The sequence below is a fragment of the Ipomoea nil genome, unplaced genomic scaffold, assembly GCF_001879475.1.
Source record: "Ipomoea nil cultivar Tokyo-kokei standard unplaced genomic scaffold, Asagao_1.1 scaffold1421, whole genome shotgun sequence".
Taxonomy (NCBI): domain Eukaryota; kingdom Viridiplantae; phylum Streptophyta; class Magnoliopsida; order Solanales; family Convolvulaceae; genus Ipomoea; species Ipomoea nil.
The window spans coordinates 3,235,731-3,258,779 of record NW_017617849.1 but is presented as its reverse complement, the minus strand read 5'-3'; the positions used below and the strand labels follow the sequence as shown (position 1 = coordinate 3,258,779).

General features: G+C 34.3%; 2 protein-coding genes across 5 annotated transcripts in view; one reads left to right on the top strand and one right to left on the bottom strand.

Annotated features, from left to right (window-relative positions):
• Window positions 1-6,177, bottom strand: part of LOC109187711 (probable receptor-like protein kinase At2g42960) — a 33,785-nt gene extending 27,608 nt beyond the window's left edge. The window contains exons 1-8 of one of the 4 annotated variants that reach the window (XM_019337985.1): window positions 5,663-6,172; window positions 4,352-5,279; window positions 4,025-4,147; window positions 3,582-3,752; window positions 3,345-3,474; window positions 2,794-3,003; window positions 2,033-2,205; window positions 1,726-1,957 (exon numbers count right to left, since the gene is read on the bottom strand). In XM_019337985.1, coding sequence (XP_019193530.1) covers window positions 2,077-2,205; window positions 2,794-3,003; window positions 3,345-3,474; window positions 3,582-3,752; window positions 4,025-4,147; window positions 4,352-5,109 — 1,521 coding nt within the window. In that variant the 5' untranslated portion in view covers window positions 5,110-5,279; window positions 5,663-6,172 and the 3' untranslated portion in view covers window positions 1,726-1,957; window positions 2,033-2,076. The other 3 variants (XM_019337986.1, XM_019337988.1, XM_019337987.1) reach the window with 3 other exon arrangements.
• The window catches only part of LOC109187709 (putative callose synthase 6), a 76,660-nt gene that overhangs the window by 44,684 nt on the left and 8,927 nt on the right, over window positions 1-23,049 (top strand). The window contains exons 17-29 of the mRNA XM_019337983.1: window positions 17,365-17,497; window positions 18,093-18,193; window positions 18,868-18,980; window positions 19,097-19,184; window positions 19,273-19,383; window positions 19,531-19,656; window positions 19,853-19,951; window positions 20,122-20,213; window positions 20,297-20,420; window positions 21,208-21,342; window positions 21,420-21,496; window positions 21,590-21,677; window positions 21,988-22,110. Of these exons, the coding sequence (XP_019193528.1) occupies window positions 17,365-17,497; window positions 18,093-18,193; window positions 18,868-18,980; window positions 19,097-19,184; window positions 19,273-19,383; window positions 19,531-19,656; window positions 19,853-19,951; window positions 20,122-20,213; window positions 20,297-20,420; window positions 21,208-21,342; window positions 21,420-21,496; window positions 21,590-21,677; window positions 21,988-22,110 (1,410 nt within the window). The remainder of the gene's footprint in view (window positions 1-17,364; window positions 17,498-18,092; window positions 18,194-18,867; window positions 18,981-19,096; window positions 19,185-19,272; window positions 19,384-19,530; window positions 19,657-19,852; window positions 19,952-20,121; window positions 20,214-20,296; window positions 20,421-21,207; window positions 21,343-21,419; window positions 21,497-21,589; window positions 21,678-21,987; window positions 22,111-23,049) is intronic.

Sequence of the window (23,049 nt, the reverse complement as noted above, 5' to 3'; positions counted from 1 at the left end):
GCGCTGTTCAGGGACTTGGTTGTAGTTTTTTTTGAGTTGGATGGCCTAATTGCATTTTGATGTGTAGTTCGATGGCTTATTTGGCCTTATTCCAAAATCTTATAATGCAGCACTCAAAATACTAAAAACTAAATCTTAAAGATTGATGTGTTAGTAATAGTGGAATGATGTGCTTTTATCAGGTTTGTGGTAATAGCTTAATTAACTCTACCTAACCTATATTATGTAGGAGATTATTATGTTAGTTATTTCCTATAGGACTCTAGGGATGTATTCTCTCTCCTATATTGATTGATTCTGATTCAATAACATTCATCTGGTATCAAATTTTTTCTCCCACCCCAGATGTCAGACACATTCCTCCGAGCGTACGGGGAGTGCCGCTACCGCACTTACTCCGGTCACCACCAATTCGCTCACATCCGCCCACCATTACGTTTCAATCAAATCTCCTCTGTATTGATTGATTCTGATTCAGTAACATTCATTGTATGTATGTTTGGACATTTTACTTAGTTACTAATTATGTAATTTTTAAGTTAAGCTTTTTATTTTAATTTTTTTTTTTTTAATTTCAAATCCGAATATATCCGAATCCGATCCGACCAAATTCAAACTTTGTAAAACTGAATGGTCTTTCCTCTAATAATTAGCGGATAGGAGTTAGAAAATGCAATTCGTAATCCGATCGGGTGGAAGGTTCCGATATCCGAACCCGTCCGATGCACAGGGCTAATAAACATTATACTACATATACATCATTTAATAACATTCATCATGCATTATGTCTATAATGTCTATAAACCTAAACATTAATATCTATAAGTACTAAACTAAGCGTGTGTTTGGTTCGAGAATCGGAATCGGAATGAGAATCAAATACTTGGTAATGGTAATGGGTTTTGGTGAAAATATTTTGCATGTTTGGTAGTATGGTGGAATTATAATGATTAACAATATTGATGTTTGATTATGTATGACCCTATAATGAGAATAAAGGTTTTTAAAATACAAAAATACTAAATTAAGGCAATTGACCCTACTATAATGACATCCAATATGAATAAAACAAAAATCTAAAAGCACTAATCTAAACTTAAAAATCATATTACCAATAAAATAAAATGATACATGTTTTTAATTAGGGAATGAACTTTTTAATTGAAGGGATAATTAAATCCCATAGTTGTGTTTTAAAAAGTTATCAGTCAAACATTAACTATGATTTCGATTCTCATTTCTGGTGTGCAAACACATGAACCAAACACACCCTAAATGTACATCATATATATTTTCATTCACTTTATAGTAAGTTCATAATATTTCTTCTATATGTTCATAAAACCCAAAAAAAAAAAAAAAAAAAAAAAAAAATGATGTACATAAACATTACATCAAAGTAATGACTTTATGTGCCTATAAATTTACTTTTAAAATATATATATATATATATATATATATATATATATGAGTGGTATTAAAAGATCTCAATTAGATATTTTTAATAATGTATTTTTTATACATTACTTTTAATTGTACAAAAAGAAAAAGAGAAATAAATTTAAGTTGAAAAAAGAATGTATAAGGAAAAAATAAATAAAGATATGTTTGGGTGCATGTAACAACGTACACCTTGGTCCATAATATAATATAATTATGGTGGAGCCCCACAATCTATTTCATTTACGCACACATAAAACATCATCCGCTATTTAAGGACCATGATACCATAAATTATACTCCGTATATAACAGTAACAATGATGATGAATGAATAGCCACAATTTGCAGGATATACAAACAATGCCTCCATCTGCAAAACATGTTTGGGAGAACAGGAAAACCGTACAACACAAGTAATCTACTCAAAATCACAAAAGACAATCCTCAAAACACATTTGTACAATCAAAGAACCAATCTTTCCCAATATGCGCTATTCGGGCAGCTACCTGCCAATCTGCCAGTGCCATGATTGAATCGTAAAGTTGGCTACCATTACTTCAATCAAACATAAACAAAATATGAATCTTACTGTTAGCCAAAGGGTTGCCAGATCACAAGCATGCGCCCGTTGTCTTATCCATGAATTATCAGAGATGTATCTGATTTTCCTACCCCGCTTTCCACGTCAACTGATTGGGAGCTGCTACTGTCCTTTGTAGATTCGATGTCAATGCTAGCTGTTCGGCTTCTGTTTCTGCGATCCTGAAATTTTCACAAGAACTTCAACCAAGACCTCTGCAGCAGTAATGCAGTATATATACATATATACATATACTCTTGAATTAAGTTTTGCAGATGTATTCTGTTCCATGGTTAATTGGTGCATTCTTCAAATAATAACTTTTTTGTTGAGTTTGTCTCATATATGGATTAGAAATATGAGTTTGTCTCATACTAGGAGTAGGAGTGAAACCCCTAAGGGGTTGTTTCACCACTATCACCATCACTATGAATATAAGAATTGTTTCACTCCTGTGGATGTAGGCACTTTGCCGAACCACATAAACCTTGCCTTCTTTATCTTTTATGCCATTATTATTGTTTCTTGTTCTTGTTAATCTCAACAGTTTTAACAGCTTAAAGTCTCTACCCCGTTTAGGGTAGGTGTAAGCTTTTGGATATGTGTTCACTAAGAGTAAATACCAAAGAGTGGTTGATTTGAAAGTTGCGGACTAAAAGTGACAGTGCCACCATAGTGGGAGGGCGCTGGTATTTACCCGTAGTATTAACAAGGAAAGTGAAAAAGCTTAAATTTGAGTCTATAAATGGACGAATGTAATGCATGTGCACCTCACGATAAGGGAACTCATCTGCTTCCAGCATTTGAGCAACTTGACTCATTTTAGGCCGTTTTTCTGAGTCAGGGTCGACACATCTAAGTGCCACCAGGAGTGCATGTTTCAAAGAACGAGTACTGGGCTTAACTTCGAGGTTAGGATCCACGACTTCCTCAGCTCTCCGGTTACCAACCATCGTTTTTAGCCACTCAACAAGATTGACCTGCAATGTACACACATTCTTTACTAAAGAGAATTGGTGGAAACCAGCTTGGTTGGCGTGAGTGGCCGTGTCCCTTAAGAGAGGTCGGGAGTTAGAACCCCTTCTCGTATGGAAAAACCAATCTGGCCAGCACTTTGCCCCTTAATTGGGCCGGCCGGTGCAAACGGGGATTAGTCCAAGTATGGTACGGGCTTAAAGGTGCATCCTACAGTTAGGACCTGCTCAGGACACCTCGTGGTCTAACCAAAAAAGAGAATTGGTGGACAGAGTGGGAGGGCTGAACTTTGGACGGAGCGATATTTTTTTCATGATAACCGTCTAGAAACAAAGGATTGAGTAACCTCATTAGCAGGACGGCCATAATCCACTGGGTCTCTTCCAGTAACTGCTTCAAGTAGTAAGACACCAAAGCTGTAAATATCACTCTTTTCATTTAGTAGCCCAGAATTTGCATATTCTGGGGCCACGTAACTGAAAACATATGGAAACCGTTAGTATTCCCACCAAAAACAGTACTAATCAGACAATGACTTCAAAATAGAATAGCCAAGAACCAAGTGACGTAGAAAACCACATACCCAAATGTTCCCATTACTCTTGTTGTTATGTGACTTTCTCCAGAATCCAAAAGCTTTGCCAGTCCAAAATCAGAAACCTTGGCATTGAACTCATCATCAATCAAGATATTACTGGATTTTATGTCTCGATGAACAACTTTTGGTTCTATTGACTCATGTAGATATGCAAGCCTGCAAGAAATATTATGAAGTCCTTTATAGGCTTGTGCTTACAATAACCGAGCTAATAACTAATTCCTTGGTAGGATTCAAGGCATTAAACTTGAATCGGAATAGAGTAGTTCCAAGCATTAATGTTATTTAGGATAAAATGTATGATAACATAAATGAAATCTTAAAAACAAGTTATACAAGGAATGAAAATAATTCAAAATCTCATAACCAGTACAGATCATAAGTTTAAAGCACAAATTCAAAATGGTGTGAGGGATACTAGAACTCACGCTTTTGCAGTACCAAGAAGGACCTTCATGCGGCCTTCCCAAGTAAGGGTACCATGTTGTCGCATAGCACCATGAAGCCACTGCTCCAAGTTGCCATTATTAACATATTCATACACCAGCATCCTTCAAGTGCAAAACAGACAACCTTAAGAAAAAGACATGACAATTGAAAATCTTCATTTGAGAATACAAGAGTTAGAGCAAGAAAAACCATTTTTTTATACTAATACGGAAGAAGTACTTGTGGAACCTGGCATAAATAATATCGAATGTCTCCATCTCAATCTGAACGAGTGAGTAGAGACTCATTTTCTTGAAGATGATTACCTGTGAACACCTTCGATGCAATAACCAAGAAGTCGCACAAGATTCTTGTGTCGAACATGGCCGATAGCTTCCACTTCAACCCTGAATTCTTTCTCTGCTTGGCCACTGTAATTATTAAGTAGTTTCTTTACTGCTACCTCTGACCCATTGATCAATTGACCCCTATAAACGATTCCATAGCCACCTTCTCCAATCACATTCTCTGCCGAGAAATGGTTTGTTGCATGCTCAAGATCTCTAAGCATGAACCAGTGGCCCCACCCAAGCTGCGAGAACTCAGGCAAGCCAACCAGAGGAGACGGCATTGGAACATACGAAGACTGTTTATGAACTGTTCCATAACTACCTTCCTCCCCTGACTGTGAACTACAACCCCTCTCAAGACGGTAACTTGAGCTGGATTGACTGATGTTATCGGTATCACTTGACTTGCTCCTACCTAAATGAACAGTCATTTTCTCTGAATGCTTCTCGCTTGATTTATCATTAACAGTTAGAGATACACTTTCAGGATGATCATGAGCATTTGGAGCATCAATTCTGTCAACTGTGATATCCTTTGAAATATTAGGTATTTTACAATGTGAGTACTTGTCTAATGTTCTTCTAGATTTTCTGCGAAATGTGACACACACTGACAACAGACACAGAACCCCAACAATGAACACACCAATGCAGATACCAATCACGACCCATAGTTTTAGACCAAAAAAAGATGTCTTCTTTGTTAATTCAGTGTTTAAACTCCCAGACGACATTGCCAGCAGATTATAGGAAAACCCTCTAGGTTCAAAACTCAGATTTACTCCATGACCCTCCTGGATCCCAGAAAAATGTACTGGAATTATAAGAGGTTGCAAATTATAACCACATCTTGACAGCTTTTTGCTATTCTATATCTGTAACTCCAAACACTTGTGATGTAATTCTGCAAAAAGAATATAAAATATAACCCTTCATTCATTCAGCATTCAAAACCCAGAGACCATAACAAACAAACAAGGGAGAGAGTCTGCTTTAGTGCAATTAAAGGCATAAACTTTGAAGGCAAATGCAGAAACCAAAATAAATTAACATACTATGAATCACTTTCATTTCCAATTAAAGTCCAAAAAATGAAACATCACCGAAGATTCCAAAACATATTAACAAGAACACCACAAACGCTAGAACCCCATTTATCTGCAAACCTAAATCGCTTTATAAACACAGGCAGGACTTAGAAACAAAGCTAAACAAATAAGAGGCAGATAAAGATAGAGACTTGGATTCGATATAGAGCAATTCAGCAAAGAAGAAAGGAGAAATTACCAGTACAGTGATCTGGAACACAAAGGAAAACCTAGCCCACCTGTTCGTCTTCCTCGAGAACCCAAAGGACCAAAAAAGGGGTGTCTTTTTTGCAGCAGCACAGAGTAGATAAGCACGGACAGGTATGGCAATGCAGAGGTGGAACAGAGAATCCACAAAAGCAAGCCAAAGAGAAAGCTAAAAGTTTCGCAGAGAAGTAGTTTAGAAGTAGAACTGTGGAGTGGGCTATAAATGTGGACCACAGACAACCCAGGCAAAAAAACAATACAATTGCTTAAACCAGGCCAGACAAAAATCTAATCTTTGCAAAAGCAAAATGTAGAGAGAGAAAGATGCATTTAGCACATTGCGTATAACATAGAAGAAGCAACGAAGGGTCAAAAAAGATGTGCGTACGTGAAATGATTCAGTGTGAAACTGTGAAGAATAGGCTCAGAAAAGCTTGATTGTCAATGGAGGAAACCTTATACAGGAGACATGAACAGGCTTCGAAAAGGCAATTGTGTCTCGGTGAGAAAATTTTTATGCACAAATTTATTTATTTTTTTTGGAACTCATAAAAGAAATAAAAGAGAACTGTGGAAAATAAGTAAATGTGTAATTGGAGAGTCAACTAAACAGAAGGGGCTATTGAGGCTTTCCTAATAAGTAGCCGTGAAATTAAAACGATTGGAGATGTGAAATTAAAAATTTAAAACGATTAGAGATTTAGGGGGTGTTTGGTTCAAGTTATCTTTAAAAGAATTTGACATTTCTAAACTTACATTTTTATGTTTGGTTCATGTTATCTTACTTTCTCAAGGGAATATAACATTCCCAAAGGAATGCAACATACCCTCCACATAGGATTTTGAAGGGAATGTGATTCCCTTACATTTCTTAGGTTATCTAAGATTATCATATCTAAGATTATCATGCATGTTTAAACATTTTTTCCTTTCAATTCTAATTATTATAAAATATATATTCTATGTGGACTTATTATATGCAGCATTTTTAATTGTTTTTATAATTATATATTTTATTTTATTTTTTATTAAGTCATATTAACTTATAAAATAATTTTGTTTCACAAGTTATGTTAATTAATTATTTTTAAATCATGTAATTATATATGATACAATTATCTTATTTATTTATTTTAATTTAAAAGCTTATTCAAATACATGAAAATATGTTAAGGGTATTAAAGTAAAAATAATAATTAGAACATAAAAGATAACCTCTACACCAAACAAGTTTAGATTATATACCCCAATTTTAACCAAACACACGAATTTAATATTCCTAGCAATCTAACATTCTCTAAGGTAGCCAAGCACATTGTGCTCAGATGGCATGTAGTGGCTCTCTCATATGGGAGGTCATGAGATCGAGCCTCAGTGGAGGTGGTGTTGACTCTTTGTGCTTCAATAGGTTGAGAAAAGTATAGATGAACAGATACTACAATGTAATAGAGTTAATAGCCAAAAAAAAAAAAAAAAAAAAAAAAAAAAAAAAAAAAAAAAAAAAAAAACATTCTCTAAGGTAATTTAACATTCCGTGAACCAGACGGCCCCTTAGAGCGTCCAAATTTGAAATTTGTAATTCTAAAAAGAGATTAAACTATTTTAACTTATGGCGAAAACCTTTTACAGCTTAACGCGTACCTTAATTAAACTTATGATAGAATATATTGTCACCATCAAAATCCTATAAAAATTATTAGTCTCAGTAGTCATTCTTAATCGCAGGAGCATTGTCATTAATTTTTTCCTCCTGACCTCTCTTAAGAGATGATAGTGTAATGTCCCTCACGTCAATCAAGCTGGTTCACTTTTAGTATTACTAAGAGACTATCTCATGCCCCCATGAAATATAAATGAGATGAATTAAATCTCTTATAATTTAATCAGGTATTGAGATTGACGCAACTATATTGGCATAAATACGCAACTCCCCTACAATTTCCAACCTTACATACTAGTATTTTAATTTGAGTGATATTGATATTTTGTGTTAATTCTTCTTTCTTTTTCTTTTTTTCTTTTTTTGGTTGAATTGGTAAAAATGTAGATTTTAAATGTGTATAGGGGAGAAGTCAACCTTAGTATATGAATTAAAAATAGGTTTTTATTTAATTAAATATATTTATTTGAGTGACGAGGGAAGCATATTCTCAATATTGAGGGTGTGTTGTGTGTATTGAGTAAACCCCGCCTTGTGATTCTAACTAGCGAAGGACTACAAGGATGTAAAACCAACTTAAGTTGTTCATAGTTGACATGCTCGATCAAATAAAGAAAATTTATAAATCACTTTCATTGAGAGGTAAACTTGAAACTTTATAATTACAAAATTAAATATGTTTTGTTGATTATGATGAACAATATCACCAAAATAAATGATCAAATTCACCATTTATACAAAGTACAAACACTCACTAATCGTCTAGTCACTACATTGTTGACAAACACAACACTTAAATAGCTTGTAGTTTGATTTTTCGAAGACAGTCACTTTTATTTGGGATCATTAAAGGAAATTAAGAAAAAAAAAAGTTTTAGAAAACATCATGTAATTATATTTTCTTCACACATGTAATGAAAAAATTAGATTTTTAATTTTATCAAATAACATCATTGAATATGTACTTATTTTAAATCTCTAAAAAATACTATTTCATCCAAAATTTTAACTATTTTAATCATTCTGAACAATTTAATTGCCAAGGAAATTATTAGATGAAATTAAAAGTAAATAAGTAAATGGTCAAATCACCATAGTCAAGGGATTATTCCCTTTTAATTTATTTTGTAAACAAATAAAATTAAGAAGTACCAATAACATTAATGTGTGTGGTAAATACGTGATGGTAAATATAAATAAATACATATGTAGTGGTAGGTGAAAGTAAGGGTGTGTTTGGTTCGCACATAGGAATCGGAATTGGAGTGGGTATCAAATACTTGGTAATGGTAATGGGTTTTGGTGAAAGTATTTAACATGTTTGGTAGTAGGGGGAATGGGAATGGTTACTAATAGTAGTGGTTAAGAATGAATAAGGGAATGAAACCCTATTATTGTATTTGGGTATGGGTTTTTCAATTGAAGGGGTATTCGAAACCCATAGTAGTGTTCTAAAAACATATTAACCAAACAACAACAATCACTTTCATACCCATTCCTATGGACAAAACACACCCTAAGTAATCACGATAATGGTAAACATATAGATGAAGATATAGTTAATAGTTGGCAACTTGGCATTTTGTAAATAGGCGGAATTGAAGTTGTTTGATAATGTTCATAGTACCCATAAATGAAGTTATATATATATATATATATATATATATATATATATATATATACACACTAGCATTTTGTATGCGCAATGTGTGAAAATTCATGTCCAATATTAAAATATTGATAAATATAAATAATTAAAAATTATAATTTGAATTATATATGCACAAATAATATATGTATTTTGTACACACACATATATAATTTATCATGCATAGAAATTTAATTAAAATATAATTAAGCATTAAATTAATATATAATGATTTTAATAAAATGATAATAAAAAAATAAGAAAAAGATATGATAGATATAGGCGTATGGTAATAATGATGTGTTATCAATGTTATAATTAAAAATTAACGATGTTATAACGGTGTAAGGGTAGTTTTGTCTAATAACATTGAAATGTACAACAGTTAAAGTAAAATGTACCATCAGGTGGTTCGAGAGCCCTCCGAGTGAAATTCAAAGAATCTTGCGTGAAGATGAGTTAGGCTTGCATGGCCAGACGAATGTAGTGAGAGTCATACTGACTGTTGGGTCTGCTCCCCCCTTTTTTAGAAAAAAAAAAAGTAAAATGTACATATTTATTTGCATACAAAAAGATGAACATAAATCAAGGATATAACCTTAATTGAGGCTTATTATGGTTTTAGATATAAGATAAAATGTATAGTAGCTAATTGCAAGTAAAACAATCACTTAATTTTTGGAGTGACGATGAAAATCAACAATCATTATCTAAAAATTATATACAGCATAAATTTTGCTCTTATATATATATATATATATATATATATATATATATATATATATATATATATATATATATATATATATATATATATATATTTGGTGAATTTGAAGTCCTTAGTGAGAGCCTTATCTAACCCTTAAGTAGGGCGTGTTAAACAGATCAGCAGCCAAGAGTTTGGCCAAACCAGTAGGAGCATGATTTAGGATGTTAATACCCCAGTTGATCGTTTGACCCCAGTTTGCTAGCCAGTCAGCACATTTATTTCCTTCCCTTTCGATGTGGGTGAACCGGATGTTATGAAACATTGAAGCAAGGTCAAGGCAATCTTTGACTAAGGCTACCTTAGTCTTGGACTGCTCTCGTCTGGTCATGATTGCTATTACTACCGCCGAATCCATCTCCACCCAAATTTTATCCAACCCCAATCTCAGACTAAATCGTAGACCCTCCCTTAGGCCTATTTCCGCTCTTATATAATAACTCAGAAATATAACCACTCAAGAATCAATAACGTAATTCGTAAAAAAAAAAAAAAAAAAAAAAAAAAAAAAAAACCTACAAACAGGTTTGCTTGCAAGTCAAACAATCACTTATATATTAATCTAATTCCAACCAGTGAGCATATAGTTAATTAAAAGCAACATGATTTCATTAAATGTGTATTAATTTAATGAGTCTTATTTTGACTATGTCCATTAAATTTATTAAAATAGAATTTCTTACAACGGTTCTAAGGGGTAATAAGGGAAATAGAGAAATTAAACCCACCCACCAACACAACTTGATTTAATTTGAATGAAAAAAAAAAATTAATCTTTTTACTTCTTCTGTTGGTGGATTGTGTAGAATTTTCCAATATCTCGAAAACATTAAATTTCAACTAACTCTAGTGTCATATTTCATATTAGGAGCTCTCCACCACTGTTTTTTTTTTTTTTTTTTTTTTTAATGTTATTGACTCTATATATTATAGTATCTGTTCAAACATACTTGGCCACCACTGCTTAGCTTAATTTAACAAATAGTTAATTATCGAAATTGTCCCTGACTATATTTAATTTATCAATTTGGACTTTGACTTTTTTTCTGTCTAATTAAGTTTTCAACTTTAAAAATTTTAACCAATTTAGTCGTCCATTTGTTTAGCCGTCAGACGTCAGTTTACTCGGAACCAAATTGGTAATTTTGCTTTAGTCAATGGATCATTTCAGTCATCACATGCATGCATCATTTCCTCTCTCATTAAATCGAAGAATTAATTACCAAAATAGTCAATTGACTATAGCGAAATTTGGTCACGAGTAAACGGATGGCTGACGGCTAAACAAACGGATGACCAAATTGGTTAAGATTTTTAAAGTTGAAAATAGTCTATGACCAAATTGATAATTTCGCTATAATTAATGAACCATTTTAATAATTACCTCTTTAAAAAATTATATATTACAAATATTAATTCATGTATTAATGTAAAATATTCGATTTAGTTTATGTACTTGTGATTTATTAAATTTTATCCATATGCTACTAAAAGAAAAACGTTTACTCTTTTTTTATAATAAAGTTATAATTTACACTATCTTGACATTATTTATAAGATGTGTAAATAAAAACTATTTATTTTTCTTGTTTATATGCGAATTGGTTGATAATACCACAAGTTGATAAATATTAAACACAATAATTACAATTTTTTTAAAAAAAATCTAATACAATATCGACACTAGAAAGTGAATATTAAGTAATTGTTTTAATGAGAGAAATTTAGGAGGACTCCTACTAAGTCATGACCCTAATGCACCTGTTAGGCAATGCTAGTGTGTAATATGTACCATCACTTTTTCTTTTTCATATATAAATAATTTTTAAAGCTTGAGAAAAAAATATAATTTAGTGGTTAAACTATATTTGTATCTCATTCACTTTCTTTTCCACATAAGTTTGTGTTCTCTAAAAAATCATAAAAAATCTTCTCAATGGGACTACTCTTAGTTAAAGATTGATTTAAGTAATTTTTTAAAATTTAAAGATGTGCACTTGGTAAATCATGTCTTGCGACTTTAATCGGTAAAAGATCAATAAATAAGTCTAAATTGTCCATATAAATAAATCTGGTTTTAATTTGTTCATGTGATTTTGGGTTGGGGGTTGAGATAAAGCCATAACTGGGGGAGGAATAGTCTTTGATTTGAAGCATAAACTTTTGATTAAGAGTCCGTGTCAGACAAATCATTTCAATCTTCTCATACTTTAACAACATTAATTAACAAAAACTGGTGCGTGATTATTATATTATGCTGCTAATTAAAGTGCGTAGACAAACAACTGACTGGGTCCCACATTCATAGCTTTTTCTCCTAAATCAAAGTAATCAAACGTTATCCCCAATCTAGTTAGGGATTTCATAGGTGGTGTTGATTCAGGTAAATATCACAGATTTACTTTATTATTATAATCACTCGATCTGCAGTTAACCTAGCTAGGGTAGCTTAAATAATTGACCATTTATTTTTATATTCTATCTTTTGTCTCCGTGAATAAATAAAAAAGTAAAAAATCAAGATATAGCTAGTTGTGTTGATGGGAAGGAATTGGAATTTGTTTTTTTGTTTTTTGTTTTTTTTTTTTTTAATTATGAGTTAATTTCATTTTTGGTATTAGATTTATAGGTGATAGGTGATATTTCATTTTTAATTATTCTTTTTTAAAATATTTCTCTAGTCTTAATATTATTGTGGTAGGACAATTTTTTGTGATCTGTCAACAAAATCGTTGAAAATTTACACATTCAGAGTTCAAATATATTTTTTTTCTCTCTTTTCAACTGTATAACCCTTTTTATCTTCTTACGCAATAAATTTTTTCGAATAAAAAAGATAGTGTATAGTACACTCAAGAAAGGCTATATAAATGAAATGTTCATTTAATGCATAAATTTTAGTTAAGATAGAATGAAGAGAGGTAGGTGAGACCATGGAGACTGGAAGAATAATAATGCATGTATGGAAGTGCATAGGAATCAGGCTTCAGTTGCAGAAAATTCATATCAATTTTGTACATGGGAATTAGTATCAATCTCGTGAATATGATTTCACTTTGTGTCTCCAACTAACCAATCTTTTGTTTTGGTGCGACCTTGGGCGGTTTGCACCAAAAACTAATTAACAAAGTGGGTAGTCAATGGGCATGTTCGGTAAATGGTTGTTAGCTGTTGGCTAATTGAGTTAATTAGAGAGTTTTATGTTTTTTTTGTTTTTTTTTTTTGGCAACATTTAGAGAATGGAATTTTTATTGTGGGTTCGAATCTCGATATAGAGTTATATTGTGTGGTGTATGTTTGTATGATGGTTGATTTTAATTGTGTAGTAGAATATACAGTATAAAAAAATGTGATCACTTGTGTATTTAAATAAAGATACATTTGGTGTTGCACCGTACCGCTAGGTTGTTTGGATACTTTTGAGTTGGTAACACGGGGATGAACTTCCTCATCACTGTACCGCTAGCTTGGGAACAATGTAAGTACGTAACATCATAATAGTACAAGTGCATTGAATGTGGAATGTATTCTTTTGTGGTAGGATGGACCATTCTTTCATCACAAGAATTTCATGCCATTATTGAACCATTATAAATTATTAGTTATTTTTTTTTTTGTTAGACCATGAGGTGTCCTAAGTAGGTCCTACTGTAGGAGGCATCTTAAGTTCGTACCATACTTAGACTAATCTCTATTTGTACCAAGTCAGTCCAATAAAGGAGCAAAGTACTGACTAGATTGATAAATTATTAGTTATATGTTTTTAAAAAAGATAAATTTTTCCTCGAAGTATATATAGCTTCCCCCCGTACTATTAGGACTCTATTATCCATATTAGACTAGGACTATATTATTCGTGTTAGACTAGGATTATATATAGCATCTCTATATATTCGCTCCCTGTACTCTCAGACATTATGATGGAATACAGAAAATATATTCCCATCTGGTATCAGAGCCAGGGTTTTCTTTTCCAACATTATTCATATCTGCGTGTTTTTGGGTGTTTATGCTTTCCAAATCTGCGTCCCTATAATCGCAACAAACTACAGTTTCGGTCATCCCCTTGTGTCTTTCTAGGATATCCTCCATCTTTTCGTGGCTATCGTTGTTTAGACACTAACAAGGTTTTTATCTGTCGCCATGTGCGATTCGATGAGGCTGTCTTTCCTTTTGTTGCCTCTGTGGATTCGCAGGTTCCAAAACCACGCTCGGAGCCGTGGGGTGTTGCACCAATTGTTTCTGGTGGTGATCCGACTATTGTCACGGCTCGTGACCCTCCTGCTGCGCCCATAGCCGCTTCTGACCACCACCGCCAGCAGTCTGCTACTGCCGAGCCCATGACCGAGTCCGAGCGGACAGTCACGGACCAACCGCCTGCTCGGCCGAGGGGTCGACCCCGTGGTCGATCCCGTCCCGCGCCCTCGCTCGTTCGGTCTCATACGATGAATACGCGGAGCTCGGGACCTCATGATCATGTTGCTCTATCTACTGACATCACTACTGAGCCTACATGTTTTACTCAAGCGGTCAAATTTCCTGAATAGCGGGATGCAATGGATTTGGAATTTAATGCCTTGGTGCACAACAATACATGGAGGCTTGTTCCTTTTAAATCAGGTATGAATGTGGTTGGTTGTAAGGGGGTGTTTAGAACCAAGAGGAAAGCTGATGGTTCGATTGAACGTTACAAGGCTCGTTTGGTTGCCAAGGGATTCAATCAGGTTGCTGGTGGGGATTTCTTTGAGACCTTTAGTCCCGTGGTTAAACCGACTACGGTACGTCTTATTTTATCCTTAGCTATTTCTCGTGGATGGACTATTCGACAGTTGGATATACACAATACTTTTCTAAATGGCAATCTCGCTGAGACGGTTTATATGCGCCAGCCCCCTGGCTATGAAGACAAAACGATGCCCGGGCACGTTTGTCTCCTTCAACGTTCTTTATATGGGCTTAAGCAAGCTCCCCGTGCTTGGTTCACTCGTTTGCATGATTTTCTGGTGTCTGCTGGTTTCTCACCTTCCAAAACGGATGTCTCTCTATTTATATATTCACATGGCAATACTCGTCTATATTTTCTGGTTTATGTGGATGATATTTTGGTTATGGGATCTGATCCGGCTCATGTGACTGCTCTTATTGACAAGTTGGCTCTTGAGTTTAAAGTTCGTGATATGGGTGCGCCCTCGTTCTTTCTGGGTATTGAGACCGTTCCGTTGTCTGATGGCATGTTTCTGTCTCAACAACGGTACATGAAGGATATTCTAAAACGAGCAGGTATGGTTGATTGCAAGCTCGTGGCTACTCCGGTTTCAACCACGAAGGCCGAGACTGATGTCGTGGTACCATACGCTGATCCCACTCAGTATCGCAGCTTTGCAGGTGCTCTGCAATATCTTACGGTAACTCGGCCTGATCTTTCCTATGCAGTCAATCGTTTGTGTCAGCACATGCACTCTCCCTCTACTGCGGATTGGGCGGCTCTCAAGAGGGTGTTACGGTATGTAAATGGGACACTACATCTTGGTCTTAAGATTATGTCTTCTCCTTCTCTAGATATTCATGCATATTCTGATTCGGATTGGGCTGGCAATCCTGATGATCGCAAACCTACTAGTGGTTTTGCTGTATTTTTGGGGACCAATCTTGTCTCATGGGTTTGTCGAAAACAACGTACTGTGGCTCGTTCATCAACTGAGGCTGAATACAAAGGACTGGCTGATGTCTCTGTAGAGGTTACTTGGCTCGTTTCTCTGATGAAGGAAATCGGGTTTGCGCCACCTTCTGTGCCCAAACTCTGGTGTGACAATCTGGGAGCTATTTATCTGTGTGCTAATCCGGTGTTTCATGTTCGCACCAAGCACATTGAGATCGACTACCACTTTGTTCGTGATAAAGTCGCGAAGAAGGAATTACAAGTCAATTTTATTTCTACCAAAGATCAGATAGCTGATATTTTTACTAAGTCTCTTTCGTCTGTACGTTTTAATTTACTCCGTTGCAAGCTCAATGTTTTGGCTGACCAACCTTGTGCTTGAGGGGGAGTATTAGGACTCTATTATCCATATTAGACTAGGATTATATTATCCATATTAGACTAGGACTATATTATTTGTGTTAGACTTGGATTATATCTAGCATCTCTATATATTTGCTCCCTGTACTCTCAGACATTATGATGGAATACAGAAAATATATTCCCATCCGCACCACCCAATTATATATGCATTTCATTTTTCACTCAATTGTCCATATAGTGATTATTTTTGTCCAAACATATGATCTATTTGCTGTACCCAAAATTCTAAAAAAATATGAGAATTTTTAAAGGAATATCAATTAAATATTTGAATGTTACTATTATTTTAATTAAAGCGTACAAAATAGACAATATAATTTCTCACAATTCTCGTTTCTAGACATGCAATTAGGATCCAGAAACAAGATTTTGGAGAAATTATCATATTTATTTCGTGCATTTGGATTAAATGAATGATGATATTGAAAGATTTAGCTAATATATATAAACAAAAAACTAGTGAGTTTTTAGGGTTTTGAATGCCAACAGTAAATAGTTAATAAATTTGGGTAAAGATAACTAATTCGATGATACTCGAGGGGGAAAAAGTATCATTTTTTCATTGAAAAATTATAAATAGTTAATATCAAATTAGAGACTCTTTGATAACGACTATCTTCATGAAAAAGAAAATAGTTAAAAAAAAAAAAAAAGAGTATGATAGCGGGTTCATGGAGTCGATGATAGAGTCTAGTGAAGCTGAAAAATATGGATTATAAAAAATAATAAAATTGTATTTCACTGAATAAAAAATAAAATCCTTGGAGATTACAATTCAAGATTGTCGGGCCTCTCTCGACAAAAGCATACCATGGGCCAGGCTTTCAACGGGCCAAACATTCTAAAAAGATAGATCAGGCGGATTGAATTGGGCGTAATTGAATAGTAGCCGTTAGGCCCATTAGTTTCGTTACTTAACGAAGACGCGGGAACAGAGGCGTACGGGGTGTCCCCGCCTCCCTCCGCTTTTTGGAGTCGTCTTCCAAGTTCCACCTGGAGAAGTAAAGCAAAGTGCGTTTCTTTCTGTCTCTCTCTCTCTTCTGTATATTATTATTATAGTATTAGTATATACGAGTGAGCGCTTTATTAGTTCAAAAAAGCTCTCACAAACCCATTTCTTAGTTAACAATATCTCTCTCTCACCTTTAATTTGCTCTACAGACGAGACGACAAACGAAATCGTCAGCATTATATTAAAGCAGAACCATCGCAATCCCCATTCTTTACTTCTTCGTTGAGTAATGAAAAGCTAAAGTTTCCCACTCATTTGCCTCGCAGTTCTCCAAAGTATCTGCCCCTTCATATATAAACCTCTCGCCGACTCCAATCCCCATGTTCATTTACGCTTTCTTCTTCTTCAATCCAGCTCTCTGGATTCAGAAGCCGAAGAAGAGAGGACATAATTGGTGTTGTGGATTATTATTGTTGTTTCTGCCGCTTTTCAATCTGAATACATGGCGAGTACTAGCGGGACCAAAGCGGATGTGGGCCCGCCGGGGAGGATGGCTTCCCGGCGGATGTCTAGGGCGCCCACCATGGTAGACCCCGCCGCCGGCGAAGACGAGAACACCCTTGACAGTGAGCTCGTCCCTTCCTCCTTGGCTTCCATTGCTCCCATCCTCCGTGTGGCCAACGAAATCGAGAAAGAAAATAGGAGAGTTGCTTATTTATGTAAGTATCATTTCTTTTTGTATTTCAAATGCTCAAATCAACCGTTATCGTTTACTCTGTGTGTATGCAAGTAAAGATGTAAAGCTGGTGATTAAATGTCTAATAACTGCAAATGGAAAGTCTTTGAAGTGGCTTGTAATTTTAGATCAAACTTTTTTAACTTTTTGTAATCTACATGAAAATTTGAATTTTCATTGCAAAATTTAGCCAATTCCCAATTTTGGCAATTGGATAAAAGAGAAACTGAAAGTTTTTGACTTGAATTGTAATCAGTCACAAGTTTTGCTTTTCCCAAAACACCACTTCTTACTTGTCTTAACTTCTTAACTACCTTTTTTCTTGAACTGCTAGAAGAATTTGCATTTGCCCTGTTGGCACTTTGAAAGACATGGTATTTGATATAAAATTTGGAAAGCAATTAAATGAGAATTTACCGTGATGAGATTAATTTGGATTATTGTTAACTTGTTTGTTAACAATAATTTAAATAATGTGTTACTTTCACTTCTTCATAAGTGAGTTTAGGTGGATGGAGTGGTTTTTTAATGTTATGGATATTCTTTTCTTCTTTAACTCAATTTTTATTTCTGAAAAGGCCGATTTCATGCATTTGAGAAGGCTCATAGGATGGATCCAACATCAAGCGGACGTGGTGTTCGTCAGTTCAAGACTTACCTGCTACATAGACTTGAAAGGGTATACCCATTATGTTCAATTTTATGTTTGTCTCTTTATGCATCTATTATGTTCTTTATTTGTATATATTTTCCATTTTCTGCTCTACAAATTCCATATATTTTAAATTTCTTAACTAATTTAATGGCAACATTTGATTATGTTGTCTCAAAATTACTAAATCATCCCAGATTACCACAATCATTACGTGATGAGTGCAAATTGGGATCTCAAGAGACCATCTGGCCCTCTGTGAATAGCAAAAGGCTTATCTGCGTTAGATAGTAGAATCCAATAGGTGCTAAGCTGCTGAAGTTTTAGTATTTATAAATTAAAATGTATATTCATTATTCAATAATGTACACAATCTGTGGTTAAAGTATATATTATGTTTGTACACCAATAATAAAAATAACATTGGCAAGTGTCACTGAGACTAGTGGGATGATACTATATGTAGAGGGCCTTGCTCTCTCTTGTGTGTTTTAAAGCCTTGGTGGAACTTGTCAGTCATTGCCTGTCATCCCAAATCAATCTATTGTAAATCTTCTTGAATTGTGGTTTATCAGCATAATTAAATTCCTTCTTGTGTCTGTGGTCCACTGATTTTAATGCTGGATACATATCTGATACCTGAATATCTAATACCTATCTAGTAAGCCCGAGCTGACCATGTTGACAATTTATTTTTGTAGGAAGAAGAAGAGACAAAACCTGTGCTTGCAAAAACTGATCCCAGAGAAATTCAAAAATTTTACCAGAACTTCTATGAGAAAAATATCAGAGATGGCCAACAAACAAAAAAACCGTGAGGCTTGCTCAGAATTTCTTTTGCAGCTTTGTCTCTCATTCTAATATAATTTCCTAGTTTTTTTTTTTTTTTTTAAGTTAAAAATTTTTAAAATTCCTTACTTTCTATTGCAGAGAAGAGATGGCTAAGATATATCAAATTGCAAGTGTGTTGTATGATGTGCTGAGAACAGTGGTGCCACCTTCAAAAGTGGATGAACAGGTTTGATCTATTTACTTTGCAATCTTTTGGATATATTCCACCTATGAGTTAGGTGAACTCCTTACTTATTTTTGCATCATACTTGTAGACACAAAGGTATGCCAAAGATGTAGAGGAGAAAAGAGAATACTATGAGCACTATAACATTCTCCCTCTTTATGCTGTTGGAGTTAAACCTGTGATAATGGAACTTTCTGAGGTAATTTGTAGTTGGATTGTAAGCATAGTTCATTAGGAGTCTCTTAAGTAATTGATGGAATATAAGGGTCCTTCTTCTTGCTCCCTATGTAACTTAATGCTTCATATTTATCTAAATATACTTGCTTGTTCTGCCTTTCTTAAACAGATCAAAGCAGCACTTCGAGCTATCCGTAATATGGATAATCTCCCCATTATCCGAACTCATGATGGCAGTAAGGATAAATCAACAAACGACATCCTTGAATGGCTGGCTTCAGCCTTTGGATTCCAGGTAATTTGAATCTCCCCTTATTTTCTTCATCCAATCTAATATGATAGTCTCTTTAAAATTTGAATGTCCAAAATCCCATCTTTTAAAGACTAATAAAAATGACAGCCACCAAAAGAGCAATCTCATTCTTTACGTGATGCTTTGTACTTCAAACTTTTCTTCTTATTTTTTGTTTCCTGATCTTTGTGGAGTGAAGAAAGGAAATGTAGCAAATCAACGGGAGCACTTAGTACTGATGCTTGCAAATATGGACGTCAGAAATAAGAGCTTAGAGGATCATGAAAACTATGACCAAGTAATTGACCTTTTCAGTAATTCCTTAGTTCATCATTAAGATGAATAATTGCATGTTGAAGTCAAATCTTTTGCTCTTCTTATATGGTGGTTTGTAGCAAGAGATTTCTCACCCTAGGCTTGTGTGTTAGATTTGGAAAAAAAAATATTATTTATTTTTATTTTATGCAGTTGGATAGCTTCACAGTTCGGCAATTGAAGGAAAAGATATTTAAAAATTATGATTCATGGTGCAAATATTTGCATTGCTCATCAAATCTCAAGTAAGTTGTGTACATCAAATCTCAAGAAAATTTGAAGTCAATCCTTCTCTGTTTTACTAAGCTAAGTACATCTTGCAATTCAGATTTCCACCGGGTTGTAACCGGCAACAGCTGGAGCTTGTTTACATTGGACTTTATCTCCTTATCTGGGGTGAAGCTTCAAATATCCGATTCATGCCAGAATGTCTCTGCTATATATTCCACAATGTAGGTTAACCTTTTATGTTAAGTATGTTACTATAAACTATGAAACATTGAAATCCATAGAGTCATGCAGTACTGTATAATAATTTTTTATTTTCTATTTTCAGTTTAAAAAATCATCTTATTAACATCATTTAATGCAAAAGCAGCAAACCATATTGAGTACTTAACTGTACTGGTCAAACCTATATTGAGTTATTTTATTGTTAATTGTGATGTATCTAACCAGATAAAGGCAATTATATGGGAGAAGCCATATTGGCATACTCTCCTGGCAGCCAAAGATGGTAAAAAAAGAAAAAAAGAAGTGGGGCCAAATGAATCGCAGAACAGTTTATTTATTTATTTTTAAGAAGAAATAAGTTAATGCCACATGGGGAATGAGTTAATCACCTACAACTTCATATTTTATACATACACACAAATTATTATTCAATGTTTTATAACTTACACATCATCCCATATAAAAAAGAGTGTTTTTGTTGGTTGACATCTGATGTAAAACTTAACCACTTCTGTATGAAATGACACCACTAGATTGGGATTAAATCTTTGTTGAGTTATGTTAGTATTTTAGAGCTTAGATGACATCCTGACTCTGATGTTCTTGAATGTATTGCACAATTTGGTGGGTAAAATTCTTGGACATAAAAATCTTATAATGCAGCATCATTCAAAATACTAAATTGCAGTATTGCGGTGATGCACTTTCTAAGTCTTGTGGGTGATGCTGATTTGTTGCTTTTAACCACACGGATGAAAAATAGTACCTTTTTTTTCATAAATGTAGATGGCTCGTGAGGTTTATGGAATTTTATTTGGCAATGTTGGTCATGTCAGTGGAGGTTCATATCAGACAGTGCCTCATGGTGAGGAATCATTCCTAAAGAATGTTGTGACCCCTATTTATGAAGTGATACGCAAGGTAAGTTATGTTTTTGTGATATTGACTGTAATCAATGATCTTTTATGACCTAAACTGAATAACTTTTGTCGGAAAAGGAAGCTAGGAGAAATAAAGATGGGAAAGCAAGTCATTCTGCATGGAGAAATTATGATGATCTAAATGAATACTTCTGGTAACTCTTCTCATAATTAAAGTTTGGTCCTATTCTCTAATAAATTTCCAATTGTAAATTTACTTTTCTCCAATTGTTGGGTCCTTTCATCAGGTCTGATAAATGTTTTAAGTTGGGATGGCCAATGAACAAAAGTGCTGATTTTTTTGTGCACTCAGATGACAAACATAAAGCAAATGCAGTAAGTATGCATTGTATTTGTAATTTTGTATACATTTATATACACCACATTTCTAGTTAAAAGTAGCTAAAATATGGAGTAGAGGCACTAGTTGACACTCGACAGTTGATAAGTTATTCGATTAGCACTCTAAAATGCATAAGAATTAGTTTGTTAAGCCTCATATAAATGGTCTAGATTTCCATGTATGTACTACAATCAGTTACTAGTTGTATTTGATAACAGTTTACCAATTTTTCTTTTAATGATTATGTTATTGGCAGTTTTGCCTTTTATAAAAAATTGTTACTTACCAGCCTTGACTCTCCAGGGACCAAACCAGGTTGCTACAGGAAATAGGAAGCCTAAGACAAACTTTGTTGAAATTCGTACATTTTGGCACCTGTATAGGAGTTTTGACCGCATGTGGATATTCTTTGTATTGGCTCTTCAGGTATCTTGAGAATAGCTGAACTAATTTGTAGTTTAAAATTTTGTTTTTGGCACTTATGTATAAGATGTTTGCAGATCTTTGTTCCCTCTTGTGAGCTACTAACAGAAATTAAAGAAGATCAAGTTTAGTTAAATCAGAAAAAAACCAGGGGAATAAAGACTGAAGATAGATAAATCTAATAAGTGTAGACAAGCGAGAAATAAAATCTTTCCATATGTGACAACCTATGGCAGCTTAGGACTTTTAGTAATCCAGTGGTGCTGTTTTGAGTTGGCACATGGCCTTTCTTTAATATGAGACACCATTCTTTCGCTTTCCGGAGCATATATTTATACTTTAAATTTTTTCTCTCTTTTCTTTTGTGTACATCTATTGCGGGTGCAGGGGTGGGGGGTTGAACTCCTAACCTTGAGGTTTCTCTTTCACTACTTGAGCTAAGGGTCATAGGTGCTACTAACTGGAGAAGTGAGCCTTTTGGGAACAATAATTTAATTTCTATTCAAATTTCTATTTGTTGTTTGAAGACCACCAACTGTCCTAGAGGAATATTTATCTGGCTTTGCAACTTGGCCTCTTAACTAAAAAACACTCAATGACACTGGAAAAGACTGGACCTACAACCAAAGAGCAAATGTTTACTGAAATGGATGGCAAAGCCTGGATATTGAATCATCTTCAAGACTGAGACAAGTAAAAAGTACTACAAGCATGTAATTTGTTTTTGATAAGTGACTCAAAGCTTGTTCCCCAATTATCTATAGTAGGAATTTTCTCCTAAACTATACAGGGAAGGACATGAAGGATCAGTGGAATAGAAACTGTGAAACTCAAGAAAAATTTAATTGAGCACTTCGTAACTGTCTTATTTCTCTATCTCCTCATATCTTCTCCCACACTCCTCCCACTCCACTTCCAATAATTAAAAATTCATAATGGTAA